The sequence below is a fragment of the Plodia interpunctella genome, chromosome 23, assembly GCF_027563975.2.
Source record: "Plodia interpunctella isolate USDA-ARS_2022_Savannah chromosome 23, ilPloInte3.2, whole genome shotgun sequence".
NCBI lineage: Eukaryota > Metazoa > Arthropoda > Insecta > Lepidoptera > Pyralidae > Plodia > Plodia interpunctella.
In genome coordinates this window covers 1,707,784-1,726,617 of record NC_071316.1, presented here as the reverse complement: position 1 = coordinate 1,726,617, position 18,834 = coordinate 1,707,784, and the positions used below count along the sequence as shown (strand labels likewise).

Below are 18,834 nucleotides of genomic sequence, written 5' to 3'. Positions count from 1 at the left end.
CGCCTGTTTATCTAAGGATATTAAGGGCTTGTCCAGGGGTTAGGATTTCCTCTCTAACAAGACATAGTTTTTGCCGTCCTCGGATTAATTTTGCAAAAACGGACGATGGTAAAATGGCGAGTGTTTGTCATATTTAACTTTTCCTTTTTGTGACAAAAAAGACGTGATTTATCCGCGTTTTGAGGTAACGCCGTCTTTTATGCGTTTGTTTTTTTTATTATTTAACATAAATATTTTTCTTAGCATATGTTTAACTGTTGTTTTTATTTTCATTCATAATATTTTCAATATACCATTTTAAATATATATTACTAAAATTTGTCCTTAGAAGTATGGAAGATTTAGAAATTATCTTACCACGAGAAAAAGTGCCTCAGGAGGGAAGGTGCTTGAGAAGTTTACTTGCTTATTTTTATTATAGAGTATTCTTCGCTCCCATGGGAATATCGGGATAAAAAGTACCCTATGTGTTATTTTAGATTATATTCTACCCTTGTAGCAAATTTCATAACAATCGGTTCAGTAGATTTTGCGTGAAAGAGTAACAAAGATAATAATATTAGTAGAATGCACAGAACACGACGTAGGCGACTGTCCTCTATACGGAACCTTTTCTCGTGAAACGTCACGTGTCACTTTAAAAACAATATTTTTGTGCAAATCAAATTAATTTGTGGTTTATATTTTTTTTATTGGCATTTAAAGACATTGATTTAAAAGTATATTTATTTAAAAAATAATATTTGTCAAGTTTGTTTAGGTACGCACATTTGGTATGATCTTACAAAGAGATTATAACTGTCAAAATGATTCTTAAATACGGATTAATATGATAGCTAAGGATATTTTTTCCATGACACCTATGTACGTATGCAAATCATTTATTTGAAGTAAAATGTGCCTCGATTCTTTATTCACAAATGCGTGAACAATACATGTGTCTGTATGTGTGTTTAATTTGCATACATCCCTGTCAGTCCTCTTGACTTGAGACTGACACTGAGATTAAAGTCGAGACCCGGAGATTGTCACTAAACGAGTATTAAATTAACATTCTCCTTGGCACAGCCATTGTTTGTAATAAAAATTATTAAAATCGGTAATATTCCAAATTTTTGAAAAAAAACTATATGCGCGATTTGGACTCTCGCACGAGGGTTCCGCAATATTAGCTGTTTTAGAAAGTCATGTTAAATTCATGTTAGATGGTTTTAGGATAAAATCTTATATGTTTTATATGTTGCCCGGGCCTTCGCTCTCGTGGGAATTTTGAGATAAAATATAGCCTATAGCAATCTTGGATAATGTACCTTTCCAATGAAAGAATTTCTGAAATCGGTTCGATAGTTTCGGAGATCGTCGGCATCCCTAGTCGTCAGGTCATTGGCACATTAAGCCAGCACGTTCTTATACATATATAGATAAAAATCCAAGACCCGGGCCAATTAGAAAAAGATAATTTTCCATCATGACCCGACCGGGGATCGAACCCGGTTCGGAGGCAAGCACTTTACCACTGCGCCACGTAGGTCATCTAAAGATTACCATGTCTGACGAAATCAATCACATTACAACCCCTAAAACGTCAGTACATGTATTTTTCAATCTCACCCGCACGGGGGTGTGAAATTTTCTAATAGGTGACCCTCTTTTAACAATGGTAAGCCGCCCTGCCATCCTAAAACTGTCACGACGTAATCTTACTCAACGTGTGTAAACTTAGTCCCGACAAGCGTAACGAGAAACAGGGTTTTTAACGTTCAGATAAAAATGTATTTGGTTTTTAAGGACTATAAGGTACACTATAACCTTTAAACTTTGTAAAATTCTTTAAAAAAAAATCAAATTAAGCGTACAGTTAACAGCACACCGAGTTGCAGCATAAGCGGTAGTAGCGGCGTGTTTGCAATGAATGTGGGTAGGTTGATGTGCTGTTGACTGTACTAATGGGAGGGAAAGAGACTATAATTCTTGGGAAAAAAAAATCAAATTATTATTTTACTAAGAATTTTCGAATAATACAAGTAATATAAACACAAAGTCACTTTCCGTTGTCTGTCTGTCTCTATGTATGCTTAGATCTTTAAAACTATTTACGATTTCGATGCGGGCTTTTTTAATAAATAGTGTAACTCCTGAGGAAGGTACAGATAGGTGTATAACTAATTACGATTCTACCCGAGCGAAGCCGGGACGGATCGCTTTTATAATATTATAGTAGGCACCTGAAAGGTCCAAGAAATGTAATGCCGCCCTTTTTTGTGAAATTATTCTTGAAGTATAAATATAAATAACTGAATATTAACAAATATATAAATTAATAGTATACTTAGTTATGCTTAGCAACAAATTTATTCATTCATGTTATTCATAAAGTAAATTCATAATTTTACATATAATGTGACGCCATTATATGTAAAATTATGAATATTCTTTTTCGGAATCAATTACAACTAATAAGAAATAGTTTTATTATGTAACAATATAATGTTAATTGCGGACGCAAAAAAATATCTTAAACCATGATTCACTTAGCATAGAGTTAGTATATTTTTTTAGTAGAGCGCAAAATTACTACTGATAATAGATAATTTAACATTTTTAAAACTTGAAATTGCACTGATAATTGTCTATTGACAATTTGACATTCTTATTATGTACTTAGTTAATATTTTAATTTAATACATCAACTTCTATTTTATGCCATTGTCTTTCAGTAGCCAGTTTGAAGTAGGAAATTTTAAAAAAAATTGTGTTCGAAATTCAAATTAATATTTGAATTATATTCTCGCCACTTTAAAATATTTTACCACGTCCAAAGACAATTTGTAATATCAAATTTTTGTTCGAAAAAATATAATGAATGAAATTAGTTACTTAACGAATGAAATAACGTTCTATTGGTGATAGTTATTCTACATTCGGCCATGTTGGACCCAATGTTGGGGCCACACCATTGTCGCCAAGCAGTCGGCACGTGCTCATAAAAAAACATCAATAATATGAGATCATTATTTTTTGCTCGCAAAACGTGGTACGAAAGTTATCATTGGATTTACGTGGATACTTATCGGCTGGTTTTTTGTCAAAAATGTTTTTATTTACACAAAACAGCTGTGTTTTTTTATTAATATTTTGTGTCCTAGCTTTCATTATAAGATCTCTAGATGACCACACGGAGCCGATCACACGTATAATCCCATGGTTAAAATAAAATATTTTTATTTATTTAAACAATCAGTACGTACACAGTCGCGACAACGCATGATGTCGTTTCGATTAGCTGCCAAAGGAGGTGGAGTGGTCCAATATTAGGGCGGAACCACACGCCAAATAGTGAATAAGGAACCCCAATATTCATTGTTAATATCGGCTCTGTCTTAACAACTATATAATATCCTTATTTTTCGACTACAGCTATTCACAGTACAACGTGCAAAAAATTTACCATAGACATAAATCAAAGCTTTAGAAGCAGTACATTTTTTTAAAATAGAAATTGTCAAAAGACCGATCGGTTTCTTTCAAATCGTCAATGCGTCTAAAGTTTTCCATTACACTGTTGTATCTGAAAATGTTTACTTTAAATAAAATTTTTATACATATTGTATATCATATTGTAGAAAAAGATTTCTAGTTATTTGAAATTTAAACTAAATATACAATCATAATCTATGTAACTTTATCCGAAGTTATATTTTTAATCATTAATAATTGTATTATTAATGATTTAACGATTTATTTATTAAATTAACAATTCTACCTTTATTTGAATACTAGCTTTTGCCCGCGGCTCCGACCGCGTGTATTTATCTACAAAAGCGGTACAGACATGATTCTTATACAAACTTTCAACCCCTATTTCATTTGGGTGTAGATTTTTTAAGTAACCTATGTTTGAACGGGGGTCTTTAACTACATGCATAACAAATTTCATCAAAATCGGTTTAGTGGTTTAGTCAGCAGAACAGACAGACTTTCGCATTTATAATATTGTATAAATTTGTGTTCAATTGCAATTCTTATTTACTTATCAAATATATATACAATTATATGAATTAAGTGGTGGTGGTGTAATGGTTAAGACTAACTAACTAGTTAATGTGGATCGAAAGGTCCCAGGTTCGAATCCTACTCATGCCACATGGGTTGGTATACCAATCTGACTCATGTATAGTAGTTTTCATCAACCACCATTTGCTTCCGGTGAAGGAAAAAGATCAGGAGGAAACCTGCACACTGGTTGATTACTAACTTGTGTGTGAAATGGAGAAGGCAATGGCAAACCCATTAATAATGCCAAGAAAGTTGTTACATGTGTTTCATTCCCTGTAATGACCACGACCCTCAGCCATGAGGAATACGACTATAAAGAATACAATTATATATATATATATATATATCTCATAATTTGTATTATATCTAAATAACAACTATCATACTGTATGCGACATATACCTATGTATTATAAATACGTAAATAAATTGATCTACTTTAAAAATTATTTACGCTTGTGATCATCTCGACTTCAAAAATTTCTGTTTGAATAACAATCAAAACAGTTCCCTCAATTATTACCGGATTCAAAAGAAACGCACGCGAAGTTATTTTTATTATCTCACCAGTGCTCTACGGGCTCCAATTTACTACAGCCACCGTCGAATCGATCCTGCACGAAGTCCTATTTAAAGTCATCCACCACCTCGAATTCCCAACCTCACACCATTAAGTAGTGATCCAAACTTTAATTATATTCCGACTGTGACCAATCGCGTTCGTGTCTACTTTTCCTACAAGTCATGCAGCTACCGAATGCTGTACCGGCGAACACGATCAACTTTATCGATATCAGCTACCAAATTTTCACCCATACCACCTTCAATTTTAAGTCCAAAATCTATTTGAAATTTAACATCACTTAAAATTGCTCCATCTCCAACTAAAAAGCAGCCATCGTCATCATCTATTGATGGTGTATTTTCAACTTTATTTGCATGTATCTAAAGATTATTATCAGATTGATTGCTTGTATAAAACACGTTGAAATTGAGTCGTGTCCCAGCAATAAGTTTTGGTACCCGAAGGAACGTGGCTGGTCTATTGTTGGTGAATAAAATACATTGGTGGCATGACGCGTCAGTTTTAGCTGGAAACTAATTTGGAATATCACAATGAGTATCAATGGTGTTCGGATAGCCTTTTCAATGCGAAGTACAGACACAATAAACATTACTTGAGGCACGTGTAAGTGACGATGTTGATAAACTGGAGTTTGGACCATAAATAGCATTTTGATTACATTTGAAATGCAAATTTAAAATTCAGTAACCATTAAAGTTGTGCATCCGTGCAACTTGATTTTGAGCTAGATACCTTTATTTTTATACTTATGGTACTTGAATTTTATTGTAATATAGCAAGACACTATATCTCAGAAACTATATATTTTATTTTGAAACGAAGTTACAGTGTTATTTTTGTATCATATCATATAGTAATATAAAGAGCTCTCATAGCAATATAAAGAGCTGGACAGTCAAGTCTAGATGATCGTCAAGGAAGTGGAGTCACGTCGCGTGAAAACGGCGTGACGCCGGCATCCTCCGTCATTACCGTCCTGGTCAAATAAAAAAAAAATATAATTGTTTTGCTCAGAGCGTCATTTGTTCCGGACGCCCGCGGATGTCGTTCAAGGGCAAATTTCGCTTTCTGATCTTGTAAAGTTGATATTTTATTTCTCAGAATCCGTCCAATGATTTATCTCAATTAAATCTAACTATACCCATGAAATCTAGATTATGTATATTTCTGTTTTATTAACGTTCATTTTTCTCTTGTTTCCAGGTGTTCGGTTCTAAAGCTGATCTTCAACTACATACTCAAATCCACCTCCGTGAAGCCAAGCCGTATCGCTGCACTCAATGCCCGAAAGCCTTCGCCAACTCCTCGTATCTAGCCCAGCATTCCCGGATCCACCTCGGGATCAAACCGTACCGGTGTGAGATTTGTCAGCGCAAGTTCACCCAACTATCGCATCTTCAGCAGCACATTAGAACCCACACTGGAGACAAGCCTTACCGGTGCACGCAAATCGGATGCACCAAGGCATTCTCTCAGCTGTCCAACCTCCAAAGCCACAGTCGCTGCCACCAAACAGACAAACCATTCAAATGCAACTCCTGCTATAAATGCTTCACGCATGAAAAGGATCTGCTGGAACACATCCCCAAACACAAAGAGTCGAAGCATTTAAAAACTCACATTTGTCAGTATTGTGGCAAGAGTTACACACAGGAGACGTATCTTAGTAAGCATATGAATAAGCACGCTGAAAGAGCTGACAAGCGGCCTCCAATATCAGCGTTAGGACTGAGTGGTCTAAATAGATCATTAGGAGCCGCCGCGCCTACGGCCGCGCCTTTTGGGGACCATCCGTATTGGCCCAAGGTGAGTCCAGATTCAGCGGCTCACATGTCCGACGATGGTGGGTACCACCAACAGCGAGAGAGTGACGACCACCACGAGCAGCAGCTGCAGCAGCAGAGGGCCTTGTTCGCTCAGCACGAGAGCCAAGACGACCGCATCCAGCCCCCTGTGTCTTCGGCTGCAAACTCAGCGTTTACTCCCATCAATTCGATGGCGCCCCATCTCAACGGTTTGACGCACCACAGCGCGTTACCCACAAGACCGTACCTCTACGACCCGTTGCACTTCCAACAAGGAAAACAGCAGCCGAATTCTTTCCCCAATCAGCTGATATCCCTTCATCAGATTAGAAATTATGCTCACCAGCCTTCCGCACTCCTCCCGGCCGAACACATCCTGCCTCATGCTCTGTCCCACAAAGACAAGCAGTAAGATCTTGCCGTTTACCCTAGGTACACTTACTTTAGTACTTACGATGGTATTATTAGTCTATAAAGTATCGAAATATTATTAAAGTGTTTAGAATCTCTTGACGACAGTGGTATTAATGTATGAAATACGAAATTGATTTTATCGTTAGTGAAATGAATTCACGTTATTAGACTTAATCGTGTATCAATACTCTGAAATTTTGTGAGTAGATAAAAATTCTGATTATACAAAGTGATTTCGGATATTTGGATCAGCGTTATACAGGTTTTTAGATTAGTTGTCATTAAAGCAGATATACTTGTCTCGTCTGGGACGATTGGATTGCCAGTTTATTAGGAGTTTGAAAGCCAAATATAGCGTCATCTTACGAGTCTGACATCTGACTATTCCTTTGTTCTGGCCAGATATACCTTCCCTGCTGCTTTTACGAAAACTAATCTTTAATATTGAACATATTATATTTATTGCTTTATGAAAAACTCCTATTTAATTAATTTCTGAAAGTATTGTAACCAAAGGAGAAAAATATTTTTAGCTAATTCCAGTTATAAATCAAAACGCAACACTAAATTATAATAATTAATTTGACTCCATTTTGCACAACCGTTTTGATTGTGACTGTCTTTTTTAATCCAATTTACTTTTTTGTAAAACGAGAAGTTCCTGATATACAAAATATTTTGTAATAGCAATACCACGGGGTAAATAATTTCGAAAATTCATCATTATGATTCTTTCCGATGCATTTTTAACGTATAAGAATGTACCTATACTAAACAGATCTCTTGAAGCTGCTGCACTCAGTTCCTAATTAGATCATACATTTTTATTATTTAGCTATACTTCCTTGTCTACCTTACGATCATTAGGTACCTTGTTTTCGAGTTCTAGAAAATATGTTTCACCTTTAATAACTTGAATATTTATGAGGTAAAACATATTTTCTATTTATGTATAATTTTAAATTATATATTTGTAAAAAAATGTTGAGTGGCCAAATCGCTTTTTTATCTATAACATTGGGTATTGAAGGCGCTCTGTGTACATATATTGTAAATAAATACGGTACATTTTTGAGAAACCTTGAAATTTATCAAAATATTTTTTTTTGTTTAGTCTTAAATGCTTATGCTCAATTATATTAGCAGTAAGACAGTCGTGGTAGCTCTCAGATCAGATGTTATAATGTATAATTTTGAAAAGCTCGAAAGTTCCATTTGCTGTAATTAAACCTGTACATCAATTAATTTTAGCATAATTTTTGTCATGTATACGAGAATTGTTATTTTTGTTTTTTTTTTATAGAAGACACAGTAGTCGTTTAAAATTGAAATGTGATAGGAGTGGAATGGGGAGAATGACATATTTTTGGAGGGAGATCTTTCTTCTGAATGCTTTTAGAATTAAAATTGTTAGGTTGTGGTTATCGAGCGGGGCGTGGGTTCCATAGGGTTACCGAACATAAATTATTGTTTCTGAACTTCAAGTGGATTCAGAATCCCGAACTGGGGGGCTACCATGAAACATAAAATACCTTCCACACGTATCTTTTTTTTCTGCTGCATGCTGCGTACACGATATGATAAAAAGAGACATCAAATGGATGTTGGTAACGTGGCTACCTATTTGCATGTTTCGTGGTAGACATGTAATTTTGATTTTTAAATTTAGAGTAAAACTATTTGTTTTGCTGTTGTATCGCATTGAGCTATATTGTTTCTAATGTAAAACTGTAAAAATGACCGAAGTACTTAATATTTTAACCCTAAGGGAATCATAAAGGGCTGCGTAACTTGGAATTGTGCTCTAAAGCACACAATAACCCAGTGTTTAAATTTTTGATCATATTATTTGCAATCAGAAATTGTTTTTTGGTTTTATTCTGCGCGTACGCAGGCCTTTAGTGACGTCACATTAGCCAAATGTTTTTATTTGTGTACAAAAAGTTCTTTGTTTTAAGATATAATTGTACGGCAATACTTAATTCTTCCGAATTGTTATTAGTATGATTGTAAAGGTGCACTTTTTAATGTATAGTATAACTTCATGACAGTGAGCTAATATAGTATATACCCAAAAATTTCGAACTATCATTTGTTTTCAGGGGAATCGCCAATATCTCTCTATTTTAAGTAGAAATGTGATATTGTACTTGATTTTTTTTTTAGTTAAGTGTAAACTTATTATGATTTAAAACATTATTTTTGTAAGTAATTTCGTTTATAGTTTCGCGTAAAGTAGCCTTCGATTAAGTTTATTAGATGAAAATGAACGAAATCATTCTTTTTTGTTACTTAAAATCGATTAAAATTACAACTATGCCAAGAATTACCTATGTCTTTTTATTTTCCTTCAACAATTTTTTATTTTTAACCACCGACTGCAGAAAGAGGGGAGTTATATGTTTAACGTGTCTGTGTATCTGTATGTCTGCCCGTGGGATCGTAGCACCCAATCGGCTGATCCGATTTTGATCTAGTTTTTTTTTTTGTTTGATAGATAATTTAATCAAGAATATGCTGAAAATTTTGTGTTTGGTCGTTTGGAGGCCGTCAGCTCTTATCTCGCAGATGCTTAATTATTGTCGAGTACATAAAGCATTTATAACAACCGCCATCTATTGGCAGTATCCGTTTACTAGTAGTAGACTCACGCTGTTTTCCTTCACCGGCTAATTATCACTAAAAATTAACAGCGAAAACAATAATAATTAATGCCACACGAAATTATGCAACACAAAGTGCAAAATGTAGTCACAACTTATGCCAAGTGTTACGGCGGTTTTATTTTCAGAAAATCGTGACAATAATTTATTAACTATTATTAATATTATAAAAAAAAACTGAATGTTTTCCAATGAATTATCTATAGTGTAACATAATTCCTTGGTAATAATCCTTCCTTGGACGTCGTACCAGGTGAATAAGGGCTAAACAACACCTTGGCAGCTACAATAATAACATTCAAAAAGGTTGACGACGAAGGGATGTGGCCGGTTGTGAAATCACAGCCCCATATTCTTAAGTTATTTTCTACGCACATGCGGAGATGAAAGAGAGAGATTATAATGAAAGAATAGTTAAAACTTTCCTCTTTATTTAGTCAACAGTCGCAAATACATTATATTAAAAACTTAATTAGGTATTTACACCGGGAGCAGTCTACCTACGTAGGTAAAACTCATACAAACACACATAATAATAAAAAAAAGCGAAGTACATACATATACTTATTGAAATAGGTGGCAAGGTGCAAAATATTTATGTTAAATAGACAGATGTTTGTTAAAAAATTATGGAAATTGTTTTAAAATATTCTAAATGAAAAACAAACATTACAAAATAACACGACAACAATATATTAAAATACCAAAAAAAATGTAAATCAGACTTAATTTAAATTGTGAATTTTAAAAACAAATATGGAGACCACAAAATCTGTCTATTCGGCTTGATCTGAAAAAATTGTGGATTTTTTTTTAAATACCTCTAACAAAACTTTTAATAAAAAAAGATGTGGAAGGATTATGTAAAATAAGTTAAGAAAAAAATCTCCAAGTATTGTTTCAGATGATAAATAAATTGCACCTTTAAAACTTAAAAATTAAGGGAATATTTAGAGTTATTAATACTTTATATGTTGTCATTTAGTTGCCCTAAAAACTAAACGAGAAACATATAAAATTCCTCCAAAATTTCTGTTAGACAAAATGCTTGCGGAAAATATGGATATACGAATACTTTTAGCAACGTTAACACTTGACGGGTCGCGAAAAGATCTCTTTTTTTGCAATTATAACCGGGAGATCACTTTTTTACATTCTTTTCGCCACCCCGTTTCAATGAAATTTGACTAGCTGAGTATATAAAAATCATTGAGAACAACAGCGTATGTAAATTTACTTTTAAAAACTAAAAAAAATATAAAATACAAAATGAAACATAGTTATGGCACTTTTTGAATGTCTTATTATGTTATTTCTAAAAAAAACAATATTATTAGAAATATCTTAATCTTATAAAATAATTATCTTCAAATGTAAATTCTCACGTACAAAGCTTATAAAGAATAAAGAAAACACTTCCGAAAATTTACACTTGGAGATTGGCACACACAAATTGGTTCTAGATTATTCGGGAAGGACATCTACATACGCTGTCATCGGCCATTTTGTTTTAGACTTCAACCTTGTAGGGGGAGCCGGGGATGTGTTCGTCACCCCATTTGACGATCACGATGTAGTCACCCCTGTCTCGAACGACATACCAACATTCATAGTTATTCTTGCCCTTGTGTTTGAGCTGAACTTCGTCGCAGGGTCCTTTGGGCCCGTAGATACCGACGTAAAGGATGTTTGTTCCTGAAATTAAGATGTAAGTATCAATAACACGCAAATAAACAGACACTGTGATAAAAGAATATACTCAGTAAAAAGAGTCAGGGCCTGAATCTTATATAATCATAATTCCAAATCTTTACTAAATATATTGCTATTTAACACCAATTTATATATTACTGATTTTAATAGCATGTTTTATATTATATATTTTATGTGGCAAAGGTCTCCTTTTGTCTTTCAAACGTTTCTGTTTTTTTGCAAATAAATTTGTCTTCATTTTTATATCATTCTTACCAGCGTCGCCAGCGTGCACCGTAAACTGATTATGCTTATTCAGATACGCTTTCTTCAGCCCCATGCCTTTGGACTGAACCTTGGACGCGTCAGACTTGAAGTGCGGCAACACCGGACCCTGTTTCTGGCCAGCCTTCGAGACCTTCTGAACTGTTTCCACTGTCACTGAGGACGTTTCTTGTGCACCGATTTCGGCGAGGTTGCCACCTAGTTTGAAAAAATATTGAATTAGACAAAGGGTAACTAAAACTAATCAAAAAATTATATTACATTTAAAATAAGTTTTTTTGCAAATATAATATTTTTGACACAAGCATGTCCTCACAGTTAACTGTTGAGAGGTACCCTCGTCGATATCGAAAGTTTACTTAAGGAAGCCGAAGAATGATAGACAAGAAAGCAAACCCTGGTCTATAAGACTGAGGAAGAACAGGAAATGCGCTTGGATAAAAGAGAGAAAGTATTGGTTTCATCAAATTTATACATATGACAAGTGAGGAGATCTTCTTCTTCTTTTCGAGTGTGTTAATTACTGACACTGGTGTCAGATTTTATTCAAATCGCCTAAAGACATATGACATGACTTTTACGACAACCTATCGAATCTAGTGGCAAGTAATCGTATAGACATTAATGAACTTAAACTGTCAACCAGTTTGCAGGTTTCTTCACGATATTTTCCTTCGCCGGAAGCAAGTGGTGGTCTATGAAATGAAGTAAGGAGATTAGGAGATAGAACCCAAAGTACATACCAGTAGCCTCGATTTTGAAAGGAGAGCCGACTATGTGGGCTCCGTTGTATTTGACGCTCATGTAGTAGAAACCTGGTGCCAGCGGAGTGTATCGGACCTGGACGGAAGCAGAATTTATCATCAGCCCGCGAGGTCTTCGTATTTTGGACGACAGCAAAAAAAAAATCATTTATGCCATCCTAATTTTTAAACGCTTCGCCTTAAAATACGATTAGGAATTAGATGTGCCAGGTAGATGTGCCAGTAGAGTATAGTGACGTGTGTGTAATTCCAGTGATGATTCTAAACTTTGTTCTGAAGTACGTCCTGTATCTGTCCATGATAACTAATTATACTTGGATAAATAAATAAATAAATATATAAGAACAGGTCACAGAGATTGAGCTGGCCCCAAAGTAAGTTCGAGACTTGTGTTATGGGATACGAACTCAACGATGCTATATTTTATAACAAATACATATATAGATAAACATCAAAGACCGTCAGAAAAAGATCATTTTCCATTATGACCCGACTGCGGATCGAACCCGGGACCTCTCGGTTCAGAGGCAAGCACTTTAACATTCCGACACTGAGGTCGTACCCATTCTTTATTATGATCAGTAACATTCTCAAGTTGAAACTATCCTTCAAACTGAATATAAATTACGACCTTGGAGTCATCCAAGGTCGTCGCTTATATCGACAGTTTCACCAGGCTAAAAAAACATAAAAAAGTCAAATAGGTACATAGTCAGAAATCACGTATTAATAAAAAATAACTGAAGTGCTCAATAGTTGAATAGTATGCATTACCAGCGCTAACACAGGTAAAGCAACTGGGTCTGTCACGAAATGGATGGCAAAATTTGTATTACGTTTAGGTTATCCTCGCTTCAGAAGGATTGACTGATCAAGATCAAGAATGTTTCAATTGAAATTCGCTTAAAACGTTTAACTTACTCATTTTAATTATAAATGCGCATAGTATCTATGTCGTAAGCGACTGTCCTACATAAGTTATATATTATATATTCTCGTGGTAAGTCACATAATTATGTGTAAATACAATGGTGATCAATAGGGCACTCGAGACTGTGCTGCTGCGACCAGGATTCGCAACATCACAGCACAGAATGCAATCGGGGAGCAAGATGTTGATAAAGTAAAACGCTAACCTTGTAACCTTCTTCTACTTCTGTGCAGTCCATGGCCACTCTACTGGGTCCGTCCACAGTTACTGCTAGGATGCCGGCGCCGGCGTTGCAGGTGTCGATGATCAGGTCCGTCTTGGCTCCTGATGGAACAGTAAACAGTTATCAAGTTGTCACTGAGTTGGTTTCCGAAATGATCCATGTCAAGAAATGAGAACTGGTCTGTCATCAGTCGTCAGGGAACTGGTCATCTCGTTTCTCATATATTTTCATGTAAGTTAATTGTGTTTCACATCTATCTATATATATTATAATCAGCACTCGGATCACAATCATAACCTGTTTTGATATACCTTTTGACTATGTACATTATGTACTTTTATATATTATTAGAAAAAGAAAACATTGTAAGAAACAATAATGGTAAGCCGATCTGGCATGATAGGGACCAACACTGTTCAAATGAGTTTCTTTCGGCATTTCTTCTCAGCAGTGGTCGTTCCGAAATGCCAGTAGTTTGTAGCTTGTGAGAAATAACTATAAATATAAAAATTGACGAGAAAAAGTGCCTGTGAAGGTTTAATTTCTGAATAAATGATTTGAATTTGAATTTGACAATTTTTTTATGTTTGATACTCATGGGCTGATGATCTGATTAAATAGATCGCATTGCATTGAAAGTCAACATTTATTATTATTTTTTATAGTCGTATTTTCTCCTTGATGAGCTATTGTTTTTATACTATAAACAGGCATCCATGCACGCTATCTGGACGTGCGTGGGCGCAGCCTATGGACGCTACAACACCAGGGGTGTCACACGCGTGTTGGCGATTTTGTGGCTTATGAGATTTTTGCTACAATACTCTGTAATTACACTCTCAACCGAAACACAACAATACCAGCACTGGTGTTTAACACCAGAAATAGTTGTATGAGGAAATGCAGACCTTTCTACCAACGTCTACATCTATTATGAACAGCTGTGAATCAAGAATGAGTTCTCAATCAATAGAAAAGGAACATGGAGTCATCACTCTCTGTAGTGCTCGTCTCTGTGTTTGTTTCCATCGGACCCACAAGAAGCATAGTTACTTAGTGTGGGCCGTTGTGTGTCGTCAATTTACTCACCAGTCTTCACTTGACCCAGACCAGGGCCGTGCGCGTGCACAGCCGCGGGATCAGCGTCATCTTTGCCAACCTGCACCGGATACAAAGAATTTAATGTTGGTACTAATTTTTGATATGCTTCTAGTTAAGTTGTCATGATGTTTGTTAGCGCGGGTAATTTTCGCTTTAATATTATACCTTTATAAATGTATTCTCCTTTTAAAAAAGAATATAAAAAAGGGTATACGCCTCATACGCGGGCCGAAGCCAAGCGTAAGAGGGAAAAGTTTTATATGCTGAAGGTTGACGTGAGGGTAGACGAAGTTAGGAATTTACGTGTGATTCGGCATGTGATACTAATATTACCGCCATCTGGATCAAGGAGAGTATATAATCTGGTATGTCTAAGGTGTTCAAGCTGTGTTTCACATTATTATTATATATATATTATTATTGTTATATACACAGTCACAGGCACAGATTGGTCTATTATATTGTAAACTGTTTTATAAATATTTTTTGTCTTATGACTGTTTGTGCCAAAATAAATGAAAAAAAAAAAGTATTTTTACAGAAATGTCATTTCTGACACAAGCTTTGAATATAAACCTGCGCACAGTAACGCAATTTCACAACTTTTTCTAATCAGCGACGACTTGACTGGTGTAACTTCTTATTTTAGTGTCATTATGGCTATTTATATGTGGTCTCTTTAATGCTTTATCGTTGGTTTTGTAAAGGTCCTCCGTGGTAAAAGAAGTGGGACAGTTAGACTGGTGTAACTTCTGGTGTAACGCACAGTGAAGTTCTAACCTTAATCCTCAACGGGGAGGCCGGGATGTGGACGCCATTGAACTTCACGTTGATGTTGTGGACCCCGTTCTCCCTGGGCATGAACCTGATGCTGTACTGGTCCCCGTCGATGTTCTGTATGAAGCAGTCGTCAGTCTTGCCCGAGGGGGAGATCACCTGATAGGAAAGAAGGTAATATCGAATGAATACATAATTATAAAATATTGCGATGATTCCACGTCTTTCATGCTATAGAGCGAAATATATCTATGGATACCCGCTCAATTCTACATTAGAGTGCAGATAATCTAGATATAGAATATTTGTATTTATTTCCATATCTAGATTATGTATATCAGCAGCAGTGAAAATAACACTATTTCAAAAATGGATAAGAATCATGCGCTTCCTCCTGGGGCTTCGCTCCCGTGGGAATTTCGGGTAAAAAGGACCCTGTGTGTTATTCCAGGTTATATTCTATCCGTGTACCAAATATCATAACAATCGGTCCAGTAGATGTTGCGTGAAAGAGTAACAAACATACATACTCAGAAACTTTCGCATTTATAATATTAGTAGGTCACAAAAAATGCCAGTCCCACTACACTGTGTATTGCAATTTTACTTTTTTATCGCACATTTAAAAAAATAATAAATCAAACCCTGTTCGCGCCAACTGGGCGCACACTATCTATGAATTTTTCATAGTTTTCCCTAAGTGAGTTCAGCCCCTTATTAATTTTTATGCGGCATACGGCACTCAAATATTAAACGGAAGATTTATTTGTACGACGGACACGTTCCGGTCAGTTTTATTACATTTTTTTCGAAACGAAACTTGCCGGCGAAAATTGTTGAAAAGTGTTGAAAAAACGTGCGAAAAGTATGTGGTTAATTTAAAAAACAAACTATTGTTTCTAATGCTGTATTAAAAATGTCAAGTTTCATTTGTTTTTTCGATTACAGGAGATTACACATTTGCCTGAATTTGAGGCAAACAATAACATTTATTGTCGTTAAGGCTTGAGGATCGGGAGCCACTTATGTAAAACAAATTTGTCTTTTAATGAACAACATATTATGAATATGTAACACTTGTGGTTAAATCACTGTGTTGGTTTGTAATAAGTCTTATTTTTATCACACATTTTCTCCAAAGAGGAAAATATACTTATACTCAAATGTAGAAAATTGTAAAAAATATTACTGTACAACCGTTTTACAGGTCATATCTTAAATATTTTTCTTGTATTTCCACTGCCATCTTCATGAGAAGTAGGTAACGTGAAAAGGATATCATGTTTATTTACCATTCTCCGTCCCACTCTATCTCTATTATTGCCTACTGGTCAAGTTATCCGTTACACGCATAAAATAATATTTATAGCGCGCACGCCTCATATTCGCGTGTACAGTCAACAGCACATAAACCTACCCTAATTCGTTGCAATATATATTCGGCGCCATAGAGGTTAATGCAGGGTAAATTGATGTGCTGTTGACTTTACGCAGTCCACACAATATGTCTTCCAATAAACGTGGCTATGTGATTTATCGTGGGATCGTCCTGATCTATGATACATGTTGGCTGTACCTTTGGGGATAGTTTTTTTTGCTTTTGCATCTTCGGAAAGTCATTATTGCGAATAAGTATATTTATTTTCCATGTATCTGTATCTGTGTAAATTAGATTACGTGTAATTAATTTGTGAAGTTAATTAATAGAGGATAAGTGAATTTTATATTGTATGTATTGCTCATATTAAAGTTACAAATGTGAAACTTTTGTTGATCGCATCGGCATTATCGATTTTGATGAAATTTTATATGTTAGGTAGATTCTTATTTATTTTTCATATCACCCGAGCGAAGCCGGGACGGGCGGTTAATATATTTATCTATACTATTATTATAAAGGTATGTGTTTGTGAGTTTGTATATTTGATGCGGGTAAACATCAAAACTACCGAACCGATTGCAATAATTATTTCACCATTGGAAAGATACATCATCCACGATTGCTACGGGCTATATTTTATCTCAAAATTCCCACGGGAGCGAAGCCCCGGGCAACGTCTAGTATGTTATATACTTACCCTAGCGTCCAGCTCTCCCTTGGCTCCATTGAATCTAATGTAGAACTGAGCGGGTTTGTCCACCTGGGCCGAGTCCGGGAACTGGGCCACCTCCAGGAGGTACGCGTCGCCCACTGCTGGGCTTATGTACACCTTGAACGGGGAGTCTGGGATGTGCTGCTCGTTAAACTTCAGGCCGATGCGGTATTCACCTGGGAAAAATTGGAATAAATTCAATTCTTGAATTTATATAAGAAGTTTATTTATTCATCATCGGGTGTCAGCTTCGACTTGAAGTTTGGAGGTCAGCATACGGAAACCCTCGCGGCTGGCTTTGGACCGCTATTTTCAGTTTTTCTATTTTTTATATTTATTTATTGCCATGTTCTTAATTGATTATTGCAGATTAACATCCAATGCAATGTAAAGTTTATTTGTTAACTTATTAACGGTGTGTTTATATCTTTGCAATGCATGATACATATGTGAATGCACCAGCGAGTAAAAAAATACTGAAAAATGACGATAAACCTATCTAAATTTATTTATAATAACATCTATTTATACATATGTAAACAATAAGTATTTAGCGAAGGGATAAGGATAAAAATTAGGGCGAGTAGTTTATTTTTTTTTATTAGTGGAATTATTTTTACGCTATGTAAATAAAATAAATAAATGACCTCTAAAGACATGTTGGCATAAAATAAATGCAAAATTAATAATAAAAAATTATTCAAATTTAGAACGCAGGAAACAGATCTTCAAACAGCCCAATTACCAACAGGAACACATCAAACACTATTTCCGAACTGAAATCACCCGACAAATGCACTAATAAATTTTCACCGTCTAAAAAACTTGCAACACTGGCCAAAAAACACAATTTCAATACCAACAAAAGAAAAAGTTTGTAGAGAATGTCACTCAATCTAAATAACGGACTAACGATGTCTTCAATATTTCTTCCCAACATCGACTTGGGAAATTTAAATTTGGAACATTTTTATATTTTTTTTTTCTTTAAGAGATGGCGTCTCTGCGGTGGTCATATCGTCGTATTGGACTCATTTACATCGGAACTGGGGTTTTTAGCGGTGTTTTTGTGGATTGAATAAAAAATTTCCTGTTTTTAGAATGTTTCTTTGTGTTACGTTTTGTACTGAAATTTGTTGCGGGTCAGTTGCACCAGTTAAATTTACTTAACTGTTAAGCAAGAGAAATATTACTTTGATACTTACACTTAAAAGAATAAATCGATAAAACACAACAAGTTGCCTAAATGCATTTGATATTACTTTTACCACTAGCTGTCTAATAACAAGTAGTTCTGGAAAACAATACATGAGTAAGATTAATAAACAAACTCATGCGACGGTTGGAATCTAGTAGGATTCCAACCTGGGACCTTTAGGATCATTTTCGGTCTCAACAACTGGACCACATTGCGCCAAGAACACTGAAAAATATGTATACCACAG

At 35.2% G+C, this 18,834-nt stretch overlaps 2 protein-coding genes across 18 annotated transcripts in view; one reads left to right on the top strand and one right to left on the bottom strand.

The window, feature by feature from the left end:
- The window catches only part of rn (rotund), a 150,202-nt gene extending 141,013 nt beyond the window's left edge, over nucleotides 1–9,189 (top strand). For all 7 annotated transcript variants that reach the window (XM_053763039.1, XM_053763040.2, XM_053763038.2 and 4 more), the window contains one exon: nucleotides 5,845–9,189. In XM_053763039.1, the coding sequence (XP_053619014.1) occupies nucleotides 5,845–6,858 (1,014 nt within the window). In that variant the 3' untranslated portion in view covers nucleotides 6,859–9,189. The remainder of the gene's footprint in view (nucleotides 1–5,844) is intronic.
- Nucleotides 9,190–9,937: 748 nt separating this feature from the next.
- Nucleotides 9,938–18,834, bottom strand: part of cher (cheerio) — a 72,345-nt gene continuing 63,448 nt past the window's right edge. For all 11 annotated transcript variants that reach the window (XM_053762880.2, XM_053762882.2, XM_053762883.1 and 8 more), the window contains 7 exons: nucleotides 17,375–17,565; nucleotides 15,300–15,455; nucleotides 14,508–14,577; nucleotides 13,401–13,519; nucleotides 12,244–12,340; nucleotides 11,492–11,698; nucleotides 9,938–11,218 (listed from right to left, as the gene is read on the bottom strand). In XM_053762880.2, coding sequence (XP_053618855.1) covers nucleotides 11,034–11,218; nucleotides 11,492–11,698; nucleotides 12,244–12,340; nucleotides 13,401–13,519; nucleotides 14,508–14,577; nucleotides 15,300–15,455; nucleotides 17,375–17,565 — 1,025 coding nt within the window. In that variant the 3' untranslated portion in view covers nucleotides 9,938–11,033. The remainder of the gene's footprint in view (nucleotides 11,219–11,491; nucleotides 11,699–12,243; nucleotides 12,341–13,400; nucleotides 13,520–14,507; nucleotides 14,578–15,299; nucleotides 15,456–17,374; nucleotides 17,566–18,834) is intronic.